General features: G+C 38.2%; 1 protein-coding gene across 1 annotated transcript; it reads right to left on the bottom strand.

The window, feature by feature from the left end:
- Positions 1–13,428, bottom strand: asgr1a (asialoglycoprotein receptor 1a). The gene is made up of 9 exons (XM_058762620.1): positions 13,319–13,428; positions 12,101–12,214; positions 10,028–10,150; positions 2,861–2,965; positions 2,639–2,710; positions 2,479–2,553; positions 2,260–2,411; positions 1,150–1,259; positions 1–1,069 (listed from the first exon to the last, which is right to left on the bottom strand). The coding sequence occupies exons 2-9, from the start codon at positions 12,195–12,197 to the stop codon at positions 916–918; spliced, it is 888 nt and encodes a 295-aa protein (XP_058618603.1). The 5' UTR covers positions 12,198–12,214; positions 13,319–13,428; the 3' UTR covers positions 1–915.
- Positions 13,429–14,347: the final 919 nt, after the last annotated feature.

Raw genomic sequence — 14,347 nt, 5'->3', positions numbered from 1 at the left:
TTTTCAAATTCTCAGTAATCTGTGAAACATTTTGATGTATCATTTGTATATTCACTTTACATTCACATTGCAATAGTACTAGATTATCAGCATTCTTAGAAATGATTTAAACATAGTACAGCATTACTACATTGGTATACAGTAACATTATTACAACATTACTGTAACACAAAAATGAATATTAACTGAAAGTTAAGATTAGGATGAGTTTGTTTCTTCATCAGGTTTGTAGAAATGTGTCTCTGCATCAGTGTCTCAGCAATGGATGCTCTGCAGTGAATGGGTGCCGTCAGAATGAGAGTCTGATAAAAACATCACAATAATCCACAGCACTCCAGTCCATCAGTTAACATCTGGAGAAGACAAAAGCTGAAACTAATCCAGCATTAAGTCGCTTTTAACTTCAAACCGTTGCATCTGGCTAGTCTATAATCCATAGTAACGGATTATTGTGATGTTTTTATCAGCTATTTCGACTCTCATTCACGGCACCCATTCACTGCAATGGATCCATTTCTCCAAATCTGATGAAGAAGCAAACTCATCTACATCTTGGATGTCGTGAGGTTAAGGACACTTTCAGTTAAAGTTCATTTTTAAGCATGGCAGTAGCATCAAAATACAGTGTTAGATTTATTCGTTTAGCGGTTGTTTTCATCCAGAGCAACATTTTTTGTAGCACAGTAATGTGAGAAACTAAACTAAAACATGCCTAAACTAAAATACCTTGCCATGCCTCCAAAATCAATAGAAAATAAAAATGAAACATAAATGAATAGTTTTTGTTGCTTATATACAGTAAATATAAGAATCAGAAACCTTGAAATATTAAACATTATTAGTGTTTATATTCACACTGATGTTGTTTGTTGGTTGGATGTAGTTTTGTTGTGAAGTGTCGATGCTTTGAAGGTCTCAGATAGAGGAGGCGTGAGCTTTGCAGATGTAGCGGTAGCGGCGAGAGCAGTGGTCATCATTATAGCGTCCATTGTGATGAAAGTGAGCACAGTCTTCACCACCTCCCAAACCGTGAGCCTTCCAGTCATCCGGCTGACCGGGCATCCATTCACTGCACACACACACACACACACACACACATGATGAACGCTGGAGTGTGAACGAGGCTCCTGACAGTGGACACACACTCACCTCCTGATGATCGTGTACGGCGTCCCATCCAGCCACTCCCACTCACCGGTGCGGCCGTCAGTCAAACCCAACCAGTAGTACAGAGGCATGGTATTACTGACCACGAAACTCTGAACACACACACAATTACTAATAAACATGCTGCTCTACATTTACATTTAGTCTTTTAGCAGACGCTTTTATCCAAAGCAGCTTACAAGCAATCAGAGCAGCGAGAGAGCAACAATATACAAGTGCTGTGACAAGTCTCAGTTAGTCTAGCACAGTGCACATAGCAAGGTTTTTTTTTTTTATAAATTAGACCGAAACGAAACGAAACGAATAGGTAAGTGCTAGTACTAATTGGTGAGGTGATGGCGAAAAAGATGTGTCTTTAGATGTTTTTTGAAAATGGCTAAAGACTCCAGGAAGTTGTGTTTAGTTGTGTGTTTGGTGATGGTGGGTTAGTTTGATGGTTTAGTTGTTTTGATTTGTGTCGGTTGTTTTCATTTATTTCTGCTGGTTTACTTGTGTTGTTGATGCTGTTACAGTAGTTTAGTTGTGTTGGTTTAGTTGTTTTCATTAATTTGTTTTGGTTAAGTGTGCTGGTTTAGTTGTTTAAATTTAGCTTTGTTGGTTTATTTATGTTGGTTTAGTTGTGCTGGTTTTGTTGTTTTAGTGTATTTGTTTTTGTTTAGTTGTGTTGATTTATTTGTCTTGGTTGGTTTGGTTTGTGTTAGTTTAGTTGTTTTGATTGAGTTGTTTTGGTTTAGTTGTTCTGGTTAAGTTGTGTTGGTTTAGTTGTGTTGAGTAGCTCTGTTGGTTTAGATGTTCTGGTTAAGCTGTGCTAGTTTAGTTCTGCTGGTTTAGTTGTATTGGTTTATTTGTTCTGGTTAATTTGTGTTGGCTTAGTTGTGTTGAGTAGTTCTGTTGGTTTAGTTGTTCTGGTTAAGTTGTGTTGGTTTAGTTGTATTGGTTTATTTGTTCTGGTTAAGTTGTGTTGGCTTAGTTGTATTGAGTAGTTCTTTTGGTGTAGTTCTGTGGCTGGTGCTGCTGGTTACGTTTGGTGTGTTTATTTGTGTTGGTTTAGTTGTTTTTTGGTTAAGTTGTACAGTACGGATCAGCTCTGACCTTCTCCTGTTGGCTTTTTAAGACGAGCAACTCTGATCTCTTCTTCTTACACTCGTCTCTGGCCGCATCCCATGGCATCCCGTCATCAGAGAATAAATAACAGTGTGAGGAGAAGAGAAGCCATCCATCAGGACAGCACAGCTCCTGCGTGTCTGAACATACACAGATGTGTCACATTCTGCACGAGACATGAGGACACACTACTATAGCCTCACTTACTGTTGTTCCTTATCTTGTTAATCTGGCATTTCAGATCTGAAACTCTGTCACGGAGTGCCTGCGCTGAATTGGACACTAGACAAACACACACATATATTAAGATATGCAGTAGATTTACATTAGTTTGGGTTGTCTGCATATGTATTCGTGTGCTACTTACTATCATTAATCATGCTTTGCATCGTCTCTTGGTTAAACTCCAGATTACTGATCTCCAAAAGCAGTTTATGTCCTGAACACACATCATTTTAAAACACATTTTACTTCTATATTGTGACATAGCTGAAAAAATTCAGTGAAAAAACTAATGTAGGTGGGACTTGATTTTCTTCCATTTCTAGTTGACCTACTAGGTTTTTTTTAGTTAGTAAGGCTTCATTACCATGTTCCTCTAGGTCACGTGTTCTGGTTATGACGCTCACAAGCGTTTGCGTCAGATTCTGTATGTTCATCTCTGTAGTTGAGAACTTCCTGTCAAACTTCACATCTAACAAAACACAGATACACATATGAAGAAATGAAGCATTACTTTTTATTGATAGCTCTAGTTTGAACTTTGTAAAATGTATGAAAATATGCACTTATTTGTGTACATGTTCCTCGTTACGTTTTGGTCAAGTTCGTATTTACGAGTTGGAAAGTAGTTACAATGCCAATGTACATTTTCTACCAAAAAAAACTTGAAAGTTTAAAGAAGTTTAAAAAAAAAAAAAAGTTTAAAATTGTTTAACCTTGTGTCTATTTAAGAAGTTACTTAGAAGAAGCAAAAAAAAAAAATTTAATTGTTATATGGATTTTTTTGTTGTTGCTTTCACTGATACACTTTTTGTTTGTTTGTTTGTATTTTATCATAATTAGCAAAATTGCATTCATTTTTAGAATTGTAACCCTTTAAATTCCAGTTTGTACTGTTGTGTATATACAGTATATATATATATATATATATATATTTATGTTGTGTGTATATATGTAGCCCCCTTACCAATTTACCGCCGGACTGATAAGGGAAATTCTAATTGATCCTTTGTCTAGCTGTCTTCAGATGGAAATGTATCACTAACTGATTTCTTGTTGACTTATGCTTTCTTCACATACTCACTATACAATTCAATCAAGGAAATGGAACACAACACACTACACAGTTAAGTGAGTGACTTCAAAAATGTATTGAAATGAATTAAAGTAGGCAAATGATATGACTGCTGCAGATGTAGGGTTTTAACAATAAAATAAATTCAATAAACAAATATTGCAAAGTAATGAAACCAAACCAAACAATACAGCAATAAAGGAATTAAACCAACCTGTTGTCTGTCTTTTATGCTTTTAACTAAAACAAAGTTATTTCTCTTCAACACTCACTTTCAATTATTTTTCTCTAATTTATCCTTTTCCCTGTCTTATACTTCAAATTCTCTCACCAACTGAAATTTACCTTTCCACATAACATGAAAGATTTTCTACAGTGTTAGCTTATAACACTTCAAAATAATACTAACAATTGTGTTCTAGGCACAAACGTTAACAAACCTAACTTTAACAGTATCAATCAGCTCAGATTTGAAAAATCCCAGTGAAATACTATATTAAGACCGGTCAGATTAATGAATATGTGGATCCACACTCACTCATACACACACACACACACACAAGTCCCGCTGAAACCCACCCCGTTGCAGGCCTGATTCGATGCTTGCAATCGTTGTGGCCAGTAAAAACAAAGGCCTCTTCGCTCAGCCGAGCAAACTAAATAAAGTCTGCGTTACTTCAATGATCCAATGTGAGCAAATTGTTTTAGTAGTCAAGTCAAGTTGAGCTTTATTGTCATTCTGCTACATGTGTGGACATATAGTGGAACGAAATGTCGTGTCTCGCAGGACCACGGTGCTACATACTAGTTAGACATGAGATAAACATACAGCAATGCAAATATAGGAAAAAACAATAGAGATATACAACAGTTTAACCATCTGACTATACATATACTATAAATACTATAACTACTATACCTAGTTGACTACACATACACAAACTGAGACTGTACAAGAACTTTACATAAATACTGTACATGAAATTGTGCTAAAGAGATATTTGTACATGAAATTGTGCAGAAAATATATATTTTGTACATTAAATTGTTCAGAAGAGAGATTTTGTGGGAAGCAGCGCATAGTGCAAAAGATTTAGAAGTGCAATGCTCAAGTAAACATTATTTTGTAGTGCAATATTCAAGTAAACATATATTATCTTATTGAGTCTTTGTAGCAGGGAGTGTTTATAGAAAGTGTCTAGTGTGCATATAGTGGGAGGAGTGTGTTACTACAGGTGGTTTGTATAGCCCACTCACCTGTGTGTAGCACACCCAGAATTGCACTTAGGAGAAATTTGTCAATAGTTATTTATAGTTGGGGGGCTGAGGTGTTCATGGTTTCAGAGCGGGGACAGGGAGATTGGAGTTAAGAGCTCTCACAGCCTGGGGAAAGAAGCTGTTGAGCAATCTGACAGAACGAGCTTTGATACTCCGGTACCTTTTTCCTGATGGCAGGAGCTGGAAGAGGTTGTAGGAGGGGTGGGTGGGGTCCTTCACGATGCTGGAGGCCTTGCTGGAGCATCGTGCAAGGAAAATGTCCAGGATGGAGGGAAGAGGGGCACCGATGATCTTTGCGGCAGTGTTCACTGTCCGTTGTAGGGTCTTCGGTCAGCAGCACTGCAGTTCCTGCATCAGACAGTGATGCAGCTGGTCAGCACACTCTCAATGGTGCCCCTGTAAAAGGTGGTGAGGATGGGTGGAGGGAGACTTTCCCTTTTCAGCCGACGGAGAAAGTAGAGGCGCTGAGAAAGTAGAGGCGCTGTTGTCCCTTCTTGTTGAGTGACGTGACGTTGGTGGTCCAGGTGAGATCCTTTGTGATGTGCACCCCGAGGAATTTAGTGCTACCGACTCTCTCCACGGTTGAGCCGTCGATGGTCAGTGGGGGGTGATCACCGGAGTTAATCCTGAAGTCCATCACAACCTCTTTTGTCTTACTCACATTGAGGGACAGGTTGTTAGCACCACACCATTCAGCCAGCTGTGCCACTTCCTCTCTGTAGTGCGTTTCATCGTTGTTGCTGATGAGGCCTACCACAGTTGTGTCATCAGCAAACTTGATGATGTGGTTGGAGCTGGACTTGGCAGTGCAGTCGTGGGTCAGCAGCGTGAAGAGCAGCGGGCTGAGCACACAGCCTTGTGGGGCCCCTGTGCTCAGTGTGGTAGTGCTCGAGGTGTTGCGGCCGATACGGACTGACTGAGGTCTTGCAGTTAAAAAGTCCAGGATCCAATTACAGAGGGAGGTGTTAATGCCCAGCAGGTTTAGTTTGTGGATGAGCTGTTGTGGGATTATTGTGTTGAATGCTGAGCTGAAGTCAATGAACAGCATTCTAACATAAGAGTCTTTCTGTTCCAGGTGAGTAAGAGCTAGGTGGAGAGTGGTGGATATTGCATCGTCCGTGGAACGGTTTGGACGATATGCAAACTGGAATGGGTCCAGCGTGTTTGGGAGACTGGACTTGATGTGATGCATGACTAACCTCTCAAAGCACTTCATCATGATTGGGGTCAGTGCTATGGGACGATAGTCATTCAGACAGGACACATGTGACTTCTTTGGTACTGGGATTACGGAGGTGAATTTGAGACACGTGGGGACGACTGCCTGGCTCAGCGAGATGTTGAAGATGTCTGTTAAGACATTCGTCAGCTGTGCAGCACAGTCTCTCAGTACACGTCCAGGTATGTTGTCAGGGCCCGCAGCCTTTCGTGGGTTAATCCTGGATAGGGTCTTCTTTACATCGGCTGGGGAGAGACAGAGTACCTGGTCGTTTGGAGATGTGGGTAGTTTCTGTGCAGGTGTGTTGTTCTGTATCTCAAATCGTGAGTAGAAGTGGTTGAGTGCCTCTGGGAGGGATGTGTTGTCATCACAGGCCTGTGGCGGGGGCTTGTAGTCAGTGATGGTCTGAATGGCTTGCCACAGGGTCCGAGTGTTTTTACTGTCGCTGAAGTTGTTGTTGATTTTTTTAGCATAATGATGTTTTGCCTTCTTAATGCCATGAGACAGACTGGCTCTTGCTGTTTTGAGGGCTGCTTTATCTCCTGATCTGAATGCTTCATCTCTGGTCTTTAGCAGCCCACGAACCTCTGCTGTCATCCATGGCTTCTGGTTGGCGCGTGTGGTGATGGTCTTGGTGACTGTCACATCATCTATGCACTTTTTGATGTAAGCAGTCACAGTTTCAGTGTACTCCTGTAGGTCTGTGTGGTTGTTGTAGGTGGCGCCTCTTTAAACATGTTCCAGTCTGTGTCCTGGAAGCAGTCCTGCAGTGCTGAGGTGGCATTGTCTGGCCATACCGTGATCTGCTTTTGAACCGGTTTGGCAAGTTTGAGAAGTGGTGAATCAAGTGCACGTCCCGCGATGTCAGAGGACCTGTTGAGCTCACAGTACTCACAGGGCTATCTGGTGACGTCCTCCATCCATCTCGTGCCGACTTTCAGTTCACTGTTATTTGAACGGGTTTTCAGAAAATAAAGTCCCGAGTCCGAGGCTGATCACACGACATACGTTGAACTCACAACATAAAATAAACAGCATACATAATCACGAATCTTTATAATCTTTCTCACTTCCGTTCTCTCTAACGGCACGCGTAGTACCCTTAGATCAACGGGAACATAAATATCGATAGAAACAATAAAAGATTTTATGGTCTAAAATCCCGAGTTTCTCCGATCGACATCATGCGTCACTCTCTTCACTCTATAAAGGCACGAGTAGTACCTCTATGTGGACGAAATGCGGACTGTACTTAAGAAACCCGGTTTCTGGCTTTTACTGTGAGATAATCGCTGGAAACGTTTAAGGTTTTATGGCCTAAAATCCCCCGTTAACCAAACAATATCCTGCTTCTCTCTCTTTTCTAAGTCCCGCCCCCTCTCCTTCCTGATTGGAGGAATGAACTTAGATACTCTAATTTAACCAAGGTGATAACAGCAACAAACAAACATGCTGTTAAGCACAAGTGCGTTTCAACTGAACTCCCTGTGTAAGCGAGTCTCTTAAAGCAACAACACATAGTACAAAATACATACATTCACCCACTAACACAAAAAAACATGTTTTCTAGTAACAGGGTTACATACATATATATATATATATATATATATACACTAGTCAACATTTGAAGTGGATCAAAACCTTTCATCAAAGTTGTCCTAAAACCTAAAACCAAAATGCGTTCTTGTGTTAGGACAATTTCTACTATATATATATATATATATATATATATATATATATATATGTGTGTGTGCGTGTGTGTGTGTGTGTCACAAATCCGGTCTATGAACTTCCGCTCACTCACAACCAGAGGTCACTCGCTCACCACATGGACTCTTGCACTACACTACCTTTGCACTTCACCAGACTACAATTCCCATCATCCATTGCACTGATGACACACACAGCTGATTGCACTAATCACACGCTCCCACCTAAGAACTATCACACAATCACACACCCTACATAAACCTTGGACTTCCCTTCACAGTTCGCCGAGTATTGATCTGCGTATAGCTCTCTTCAAGCGCTAGCTGCCTTACCGTGCCATTCTGTGTTTCTTGTTCAGTTCCAGTATTGTCCTGCGTTTATCACTCCCCTAGTGTTAGCTGCGATACAGTACCTGTTTCTTGTTTTCTAGTCTGTGTTCCCTGTATTTACCCCTGTCTCACTGTTTGGACTCTGTTTATGTCTCGCCTGGACTATTGCTCTTGTACCTGGATTATCTCTCTGCCTTACCCTGTTGGATATTGTTCGCCGATCGTCGACCCACGCCTGTCCTAGGATTACTCTGTGTCTTGCCCGTGCCATACCTGTTTGCCGTTGTTTGACCCTGCCTGTGTTATGACCACGTCTCTGTCTAATAAAAGCCTGCAAATGGATCCGCACGTCTCATTGGCTCCATTACAGTGTGTGTGTGTGTGTGTGTGTGTGTGTATATATATATATATATATATATATATATATATATATATTCCATAAACTAAGTGCTAAGCAGATTTTTCAAGAAAGTTGTCCCTACCAAAATCCAGCGACTACTAAATTGTCCCTAACAATAATTTTGATCAAACAATTAAATATATGTGACCCTGGACCACAAAACCAGTCTTAAGTCGCTGGGGTATATTTGTAGCAAAAGCCAAAAATACATTGTATGGGTCAAAATTATAGATTTTTCTTTTATGCCAAACATTATTAGGAAATTATCATGTTCCATGAAGATATTTTGTAAATTTCCTACCGTAAATATATCAAAACTTAATTTTTGATTAGTAATATGCATTGCTGAGAATTCATCTGAACAACTTTAAAGGTGATTTTCTCAATATTTTGATTTTTTTGCACCCTCAGATTCCAGATTTTCAAATAGTTGTATCTCAGACAAATATTTGTCCTATCCTAACAAACATATATCATTAGAAAGCTTATTTATTCAGCTTTCAGATGATGTATAAGTCTCAATTTAAAAAAATGTACCCTTATGACTGGTTTTGTGGTACATGGTCACATATTTGTATGCATCCACTGTTGTTGTAATTTCGGCTGCATCTGAAATAGGTCATACCTTTGATATTACCTGAGAAGTTAAAGTAAATACAGTAGAAAACTGCACGCTTTCAAGGACACACATTTAATACATGTGCAGAGTAAAAACATATAAGGAGCCAAAATGTTTAAAACATACAAGCACAATTCTGCTGAATGATAATGTTTACCCTCTTTAACTTTATGTTGTTAAACTTAATGTACAAAGCATACGGTCACACTTTATTTTAAGGTCCAGTTCTCTCTATTAACAAACCATTAACTACAACTTTAGTTAATGCATAGGGATATATGGCCATGAAGAATATGTGCTTTATAAGTATTAATAAACAGCCAATATGTTCATAATATGCATGTAAATAAGCAACTAAGTCACTGAACTGCAGTGGTCAAACTATTTAAAACATAGTGAATTAAGGTACAAACTTGATTATAATGCACAATGTTTCCATCTAACATGTATTTTGAGCTGCAGCGCGTCATATTAATGGAGTGTTTCGCTAAACCATATTTTTGTTTATGTGAAAATTTGCTGGCAGGAAGCATTACAAATTAGCAGGCTAATTAGGTTATATTTTGCTATATTCCCTTTTGAGTAGTCATACAATCCAAAGAAAACATCTTTAAAACTGCTGCTGTAATGTTGTTGGTATTACGTTATCAAAATAGTGTAATGGTCTGATGTTAACATATAAGCTCTATTTATGAATTATGAGTATGTTATAGCCACCATTGCTATAAATAAAGACTTTAGATGACATGAAACTGTGATCAAAAATCGATCATAAATGCAAAAATGTTGGACCGACTTACAATTACACTGACAATGTAAAAAACAGATATTTAGAAATTAATAAAGACAAATAGGACAAAACATGCTGTCAGTATGATGATGTTTTTCGGTGTGTTTTACTCACGGCTCACAGATACTGTGATGATCAGCAGCAGCAGAATCAGAGCTGTTACACTGATCGCGGCAAACACCTGCCACCGCCAGCGACCGCCAGAGGGCGCTGCTAGGATCCTGCGCACAGACGAGTCTAACACACACACACACACACACTTATTCTGGAGCTGTACCATACAGACAATCTATCAATCACTCAATCTATCAATATATATATTTTTAATATGTTTATATATTCAAAACATACAAAAATGGCCAAATATATATTTGCTAAAATATGTTTCAAAATGCATTTGCATAAATATATTTTTTACCAGTAGTAATAGTCTTGGGGCCTATTTGCTCTTTTCTTTTCTTTTTTTAAATGTATATTTAAAAATAAAAAATTAATATATTTAAAAAATATATATACTGTAAAATTGGAAATGTAGGCAGGCCTATCTTCTTTCCCCTACAGCATATTTTGAAATATATTTTGGTATATGAAGGTTGAAACATTTAAAAATAATTAAATAAATGCATAGCACATTTATGAGCAGGGGTGCACATACGTTTTTCAGTCTGGAGCGCCTGGAGATTTGGATTGGTGCTCACACCGCACATAGAGTGATTCATTAAATAAAACAAAATAAATATAATAAAATAAAATAAAAATAACTCTAAAAACTAACTATTAAAAAAAATTAATAATAGTAATAATAGTATTATTGCACTTGTTTTTTTTTTAGTAAAATAATAAATAGCCTATAGCCGATTCACAAGCAATTTTCGAATTTTGACATCACTTTTAATGATTTTAAAAAGCACGTAGTGATGGGAGAAACAAAGCTGTCGCAAAATGATTCACTGATTTGAAGCCGTCCAATCGGATTGCGTATCGCGAATCATTTGGTCCAGATCGGGACTTCAGAGCACGTTTTGAGAATCATTTCTTCTGATTTCTTTCTTTTTTCTTTGTATTCATTAGGTTAGAAAACTATGCTGAAAACTAGCTGCTTTGTGACAGTCTTTTGGAAAGTCATAGAAATGCAGTGGAGTTTTATCTTTTGCTACTGGAGCAAATGTGAACGCAAAAATGATGTTTGATGGAAGCCTAGTTTCCATTCACCACATGTTTATAGTTTATATATCGCCTTGTCTCATTTGTTATCACTGTAAAAAAAAAAATATGTTGTAAATAAATATTATTGGAGTGTGTTTTACAAGAAAATACTTTTTTGGTCATTCTACTATTTAATTCAATGTCACTTGCTGCATCTTTTTAATTATTTGTGAAACACAGCAATTTGTTCTCAGTGTATATTGACAGTCTACATTTTATTGTGTTTTTTACCATTTTTATTTTAATGATTTAATATTCTAAAACTTGACGGTGATATTTTATGAAGGAAAATGTGATTAATTTGTCTGTGCAAAAATGAAGTGTTGTTGTTGCCAGGGCGTTGATGTATGGTTGCTAAGATGTTACGAGTGGAATTTTTCACTTGTTGCTGTGCGATTCTTCTGAATCTGAGTGGTTGCTAGGACGTTGCTAGGGGGAGAACTCAGTGTGTGTGTGTCAAACGCTGAGGTTAAAGGTCAAAGGAGGTTGAGCAGCTGAATAAACTACAGCCAGTCAATGAGCAGAGGAATGCTGGAGGAAGAACACACACACACACAAATGTTGTGTTTCCATGTTTTATGGGGACATTCCATAGGCGTAATGGTTTTTATACTGTACAAACTGTATTTACTGTCTCTCTGAAACATTTACTGTTTTTTGAAAATTTTTAGATTTTCAAAAAACTTTATTCTGTGTGATTTATAAGCTTGTTTCCTCATGGCGACCTACAAAAATGTTTCCACAAGGTCAAAATTTACTGGTATTACTATCCTTATACTATCCTATAACGTGATGAACACCAGGTACACACACACACACACAGACTTTTGTGTTTGTCTCTCTATGGGGTCTTTCCATAGACTTCCATAGTTTTTCTATTGAACTAATGATGCTTTCTATCTCCTAATCCTCACGCAAACCTTTCTAACACATTGTTTATTATGTGCATTCATCTGTTTTCATGTTTTTGTTCTCTCACACCTTTCCTCCAGAACTCGGTGTCGTCACTGGCGTCTGGATTCTCTAACTCGTCTGTATATTCGTTTCCAGAGCCGCTTTCGGACGTGACGGCCCTCATGATGACCGAGTCTGGACCTGCAAACACACACATGTTCATGAATGTTCATCAATCATTCATTCATTCATTCTTCTGCAGGAAATGATGTCACAGCAGAGACAACCTCTTCATATTGAGATGACGGTCTGAAAATGGCTTCAATCCGGTTTCAATGAAACACTGATGACAACAGGGCTGACGTTCCTCCAGCCAATCACAGGCGAGACAAGAGCTCAGTCTGCGGTGTTCAGAGCTTCTATTGGTCGAATGCTTTTGCACGATGCAAATTCACTGAGTTCAGTGAACCACTTTTTGCGAAACTCAACACACAGTTCTCTGTGTAACACACAAAAATCTAACAGGAATTAATATTATGGCAAAGGTGTTTGCAAACGTTTTGAGATGTGTTTGTGATATTTTGAATGCAGTGCTTCATTTTGCAAGAGATGTGAGAGATTTTGCATTTTGTCTGTGCAATTCTTGGATTTGTGTGTAAAATAAAATAAAAATTAAAAAAACTAATGATGACAAGATTTCAAGAGTATTGAAACTCTAAAGGTTTGACACCCACATAAGCACTGATTTATCCATCAATAACTCCAGAAAGAGAGGTTGAAAAGCTTTTTGAATACTGAGAAAAGAATTAAAAGATAATTTGGACATTTAGCTCCATCACTCGATGACTTCTTAACATATTAAAAATGATTTAGACTTTCAGAGAAACTGGCAAAATAAAAGTCCCTGTTATTTTTTCATAGTTTGAAATATAAAAGAACATTTATAGCTTTTAATTCTGTTGTTCTGTTCATACATTTCCAACCGAGAAACCAAAACACTGAAAACAAACAACACCAACAACTTTATTAACATCTGAAGTAACTCTAAAACAACAAACAGCCAGAAATATTATAGCAATACCATAAAATGGTTCTGAACTTGCAACACTGTAACGGATCAGCGTTTCTCACTCAAGGTTAAACTAGATTGTTAATCAGATTCATCTGTGATATAAAACACACTAAACCAATCTAGAATAGATCAGACCGCCAGTCTCTGTCTGATTCAGATTATTGCTACGTTATTAATAATTCACGAAATACTTATGGATTTCACTTGAATAAAAATCTCAACTTTTCACTTACCTCCTGCGTGAGAAATGAGATCCTGCTGTGTGTGTGTGTGTGTGAATCTGTACTTTGAGCCTGTGTTTGAATTGAAGAATATTTACTTTGTGTGCAGTAAACATGTGCCGCGAACACAGTACAGATGTGTGTGTGTGTGTGTGTGTGTGTGTTTAGTTGGGGGATATTTCACAGGTTCAGCAATACATTTGTGATTCCAGCTGTTTTTGTTTCTCTTCACTGTATATCAGAACATGATAATGAGAGACAATCAGTGTCTCAGCAATGGATGCTCTGCAGTGAATGGGTGCCGTCAGAATGAGAGTCTGATAAAAACATCACAATAATCCACAGCACTCCAGTCCATCAGTTAACATCTGGAGAAGACAAAAGCTGAAACACATCCAGCATTAAGACATTTTTAACTAAAATCCATAATCCATAATAATGCTTCCTCCAGTGAAAAAGTGCATCTCCTGTTGCCTCTCACATCAAAATCCAGCCACATATTTGTTTAGAGCTGTTTTGGACTGTTTTGATCTGCAGATTTCTCTCCTGATTCAGACCAGAACACTTATTTAACTGGAGGAAGTGTTATTATGGATTATAGACTCGTCTTAATGCTGGATTTGTCTCAGCTTTTGTCTTCTCCAGATGTTAACTGATGGACTGGAGTGCTGTGGATTATTGTGATGTTTTTATCAGACTCTCATTCTGACGGCACCCATTCACTGCAGAGCATCCATTGCTGAGACACTGATGCAGAGACACATTTCTACAAACCTGATGAAGGAACTAATTCTTGGATGACCTGGCTTTCCTGCATATTTCAGCATATTTTAAAATGGAATATACATTAAAAATAAAAACGTAGAAGTAAGCATTAGAAATTATCTAGAAGGAAGAAGTTGGTTGTAAAAGGTTTCACAATATCTGTACTGTTTGTCAGCACCAGCGTGTATTTATGGCATTGCCACCAGTGCTCTGTGACTATTAGTTACAACACATGCAGGTTAAACTAACCCAGCTGCTTGGGTTTCTCAGTATATC

Source organism: Onychostoma macrolepis, chromosome 23 (genome assembly GCF_012432095.1).
Source record: "Onychostoma macrolepis isolate SWU-2019 chromosome 23, ASM1243209v1, whole genome shotgun sequence".
In the NCBI taxonomy this organism is placed as follows: Eukaryota; Metazoa; Chordata; class Actinopteri; order Cypriniformes; family Cyprinidae; genus Onychostoma; species Onychostoma macrolepis.
The sequence above is the reverse complement of the archived record's forward strand: the minus strand, read 5'-3'. Positions and strand labels throughout refer to the sequence as shown.

What these genes read in the sequence shown, in the direction of transcription:
- asgr1a (XM_058762620.1), bottom strand. Translation starts at nt 12,197, where the DNA reads ATGAGGGCCGTCACGTCCGAAAGCGGCTCTGGAAACGAATATACAGAC. An exon ending in TAACAAGATAAGGAACAACA is followed by an intron (nt 2,412 to 2,478) that starts GTAAGTGAGGCT and finishes GTGTATGTTCAG; the next exon opens with ACACGCAGGAGCTGTGCTGT. An exon ending in CCGTACACGATCATCAGGAG is followed by an intron (nt 1,070 to 1,149) that starts GTGAGTGTGTGT and finishes GTGTGTGTGCAG; the next exon opens with TGAATGGATGCCCGGTCAGC.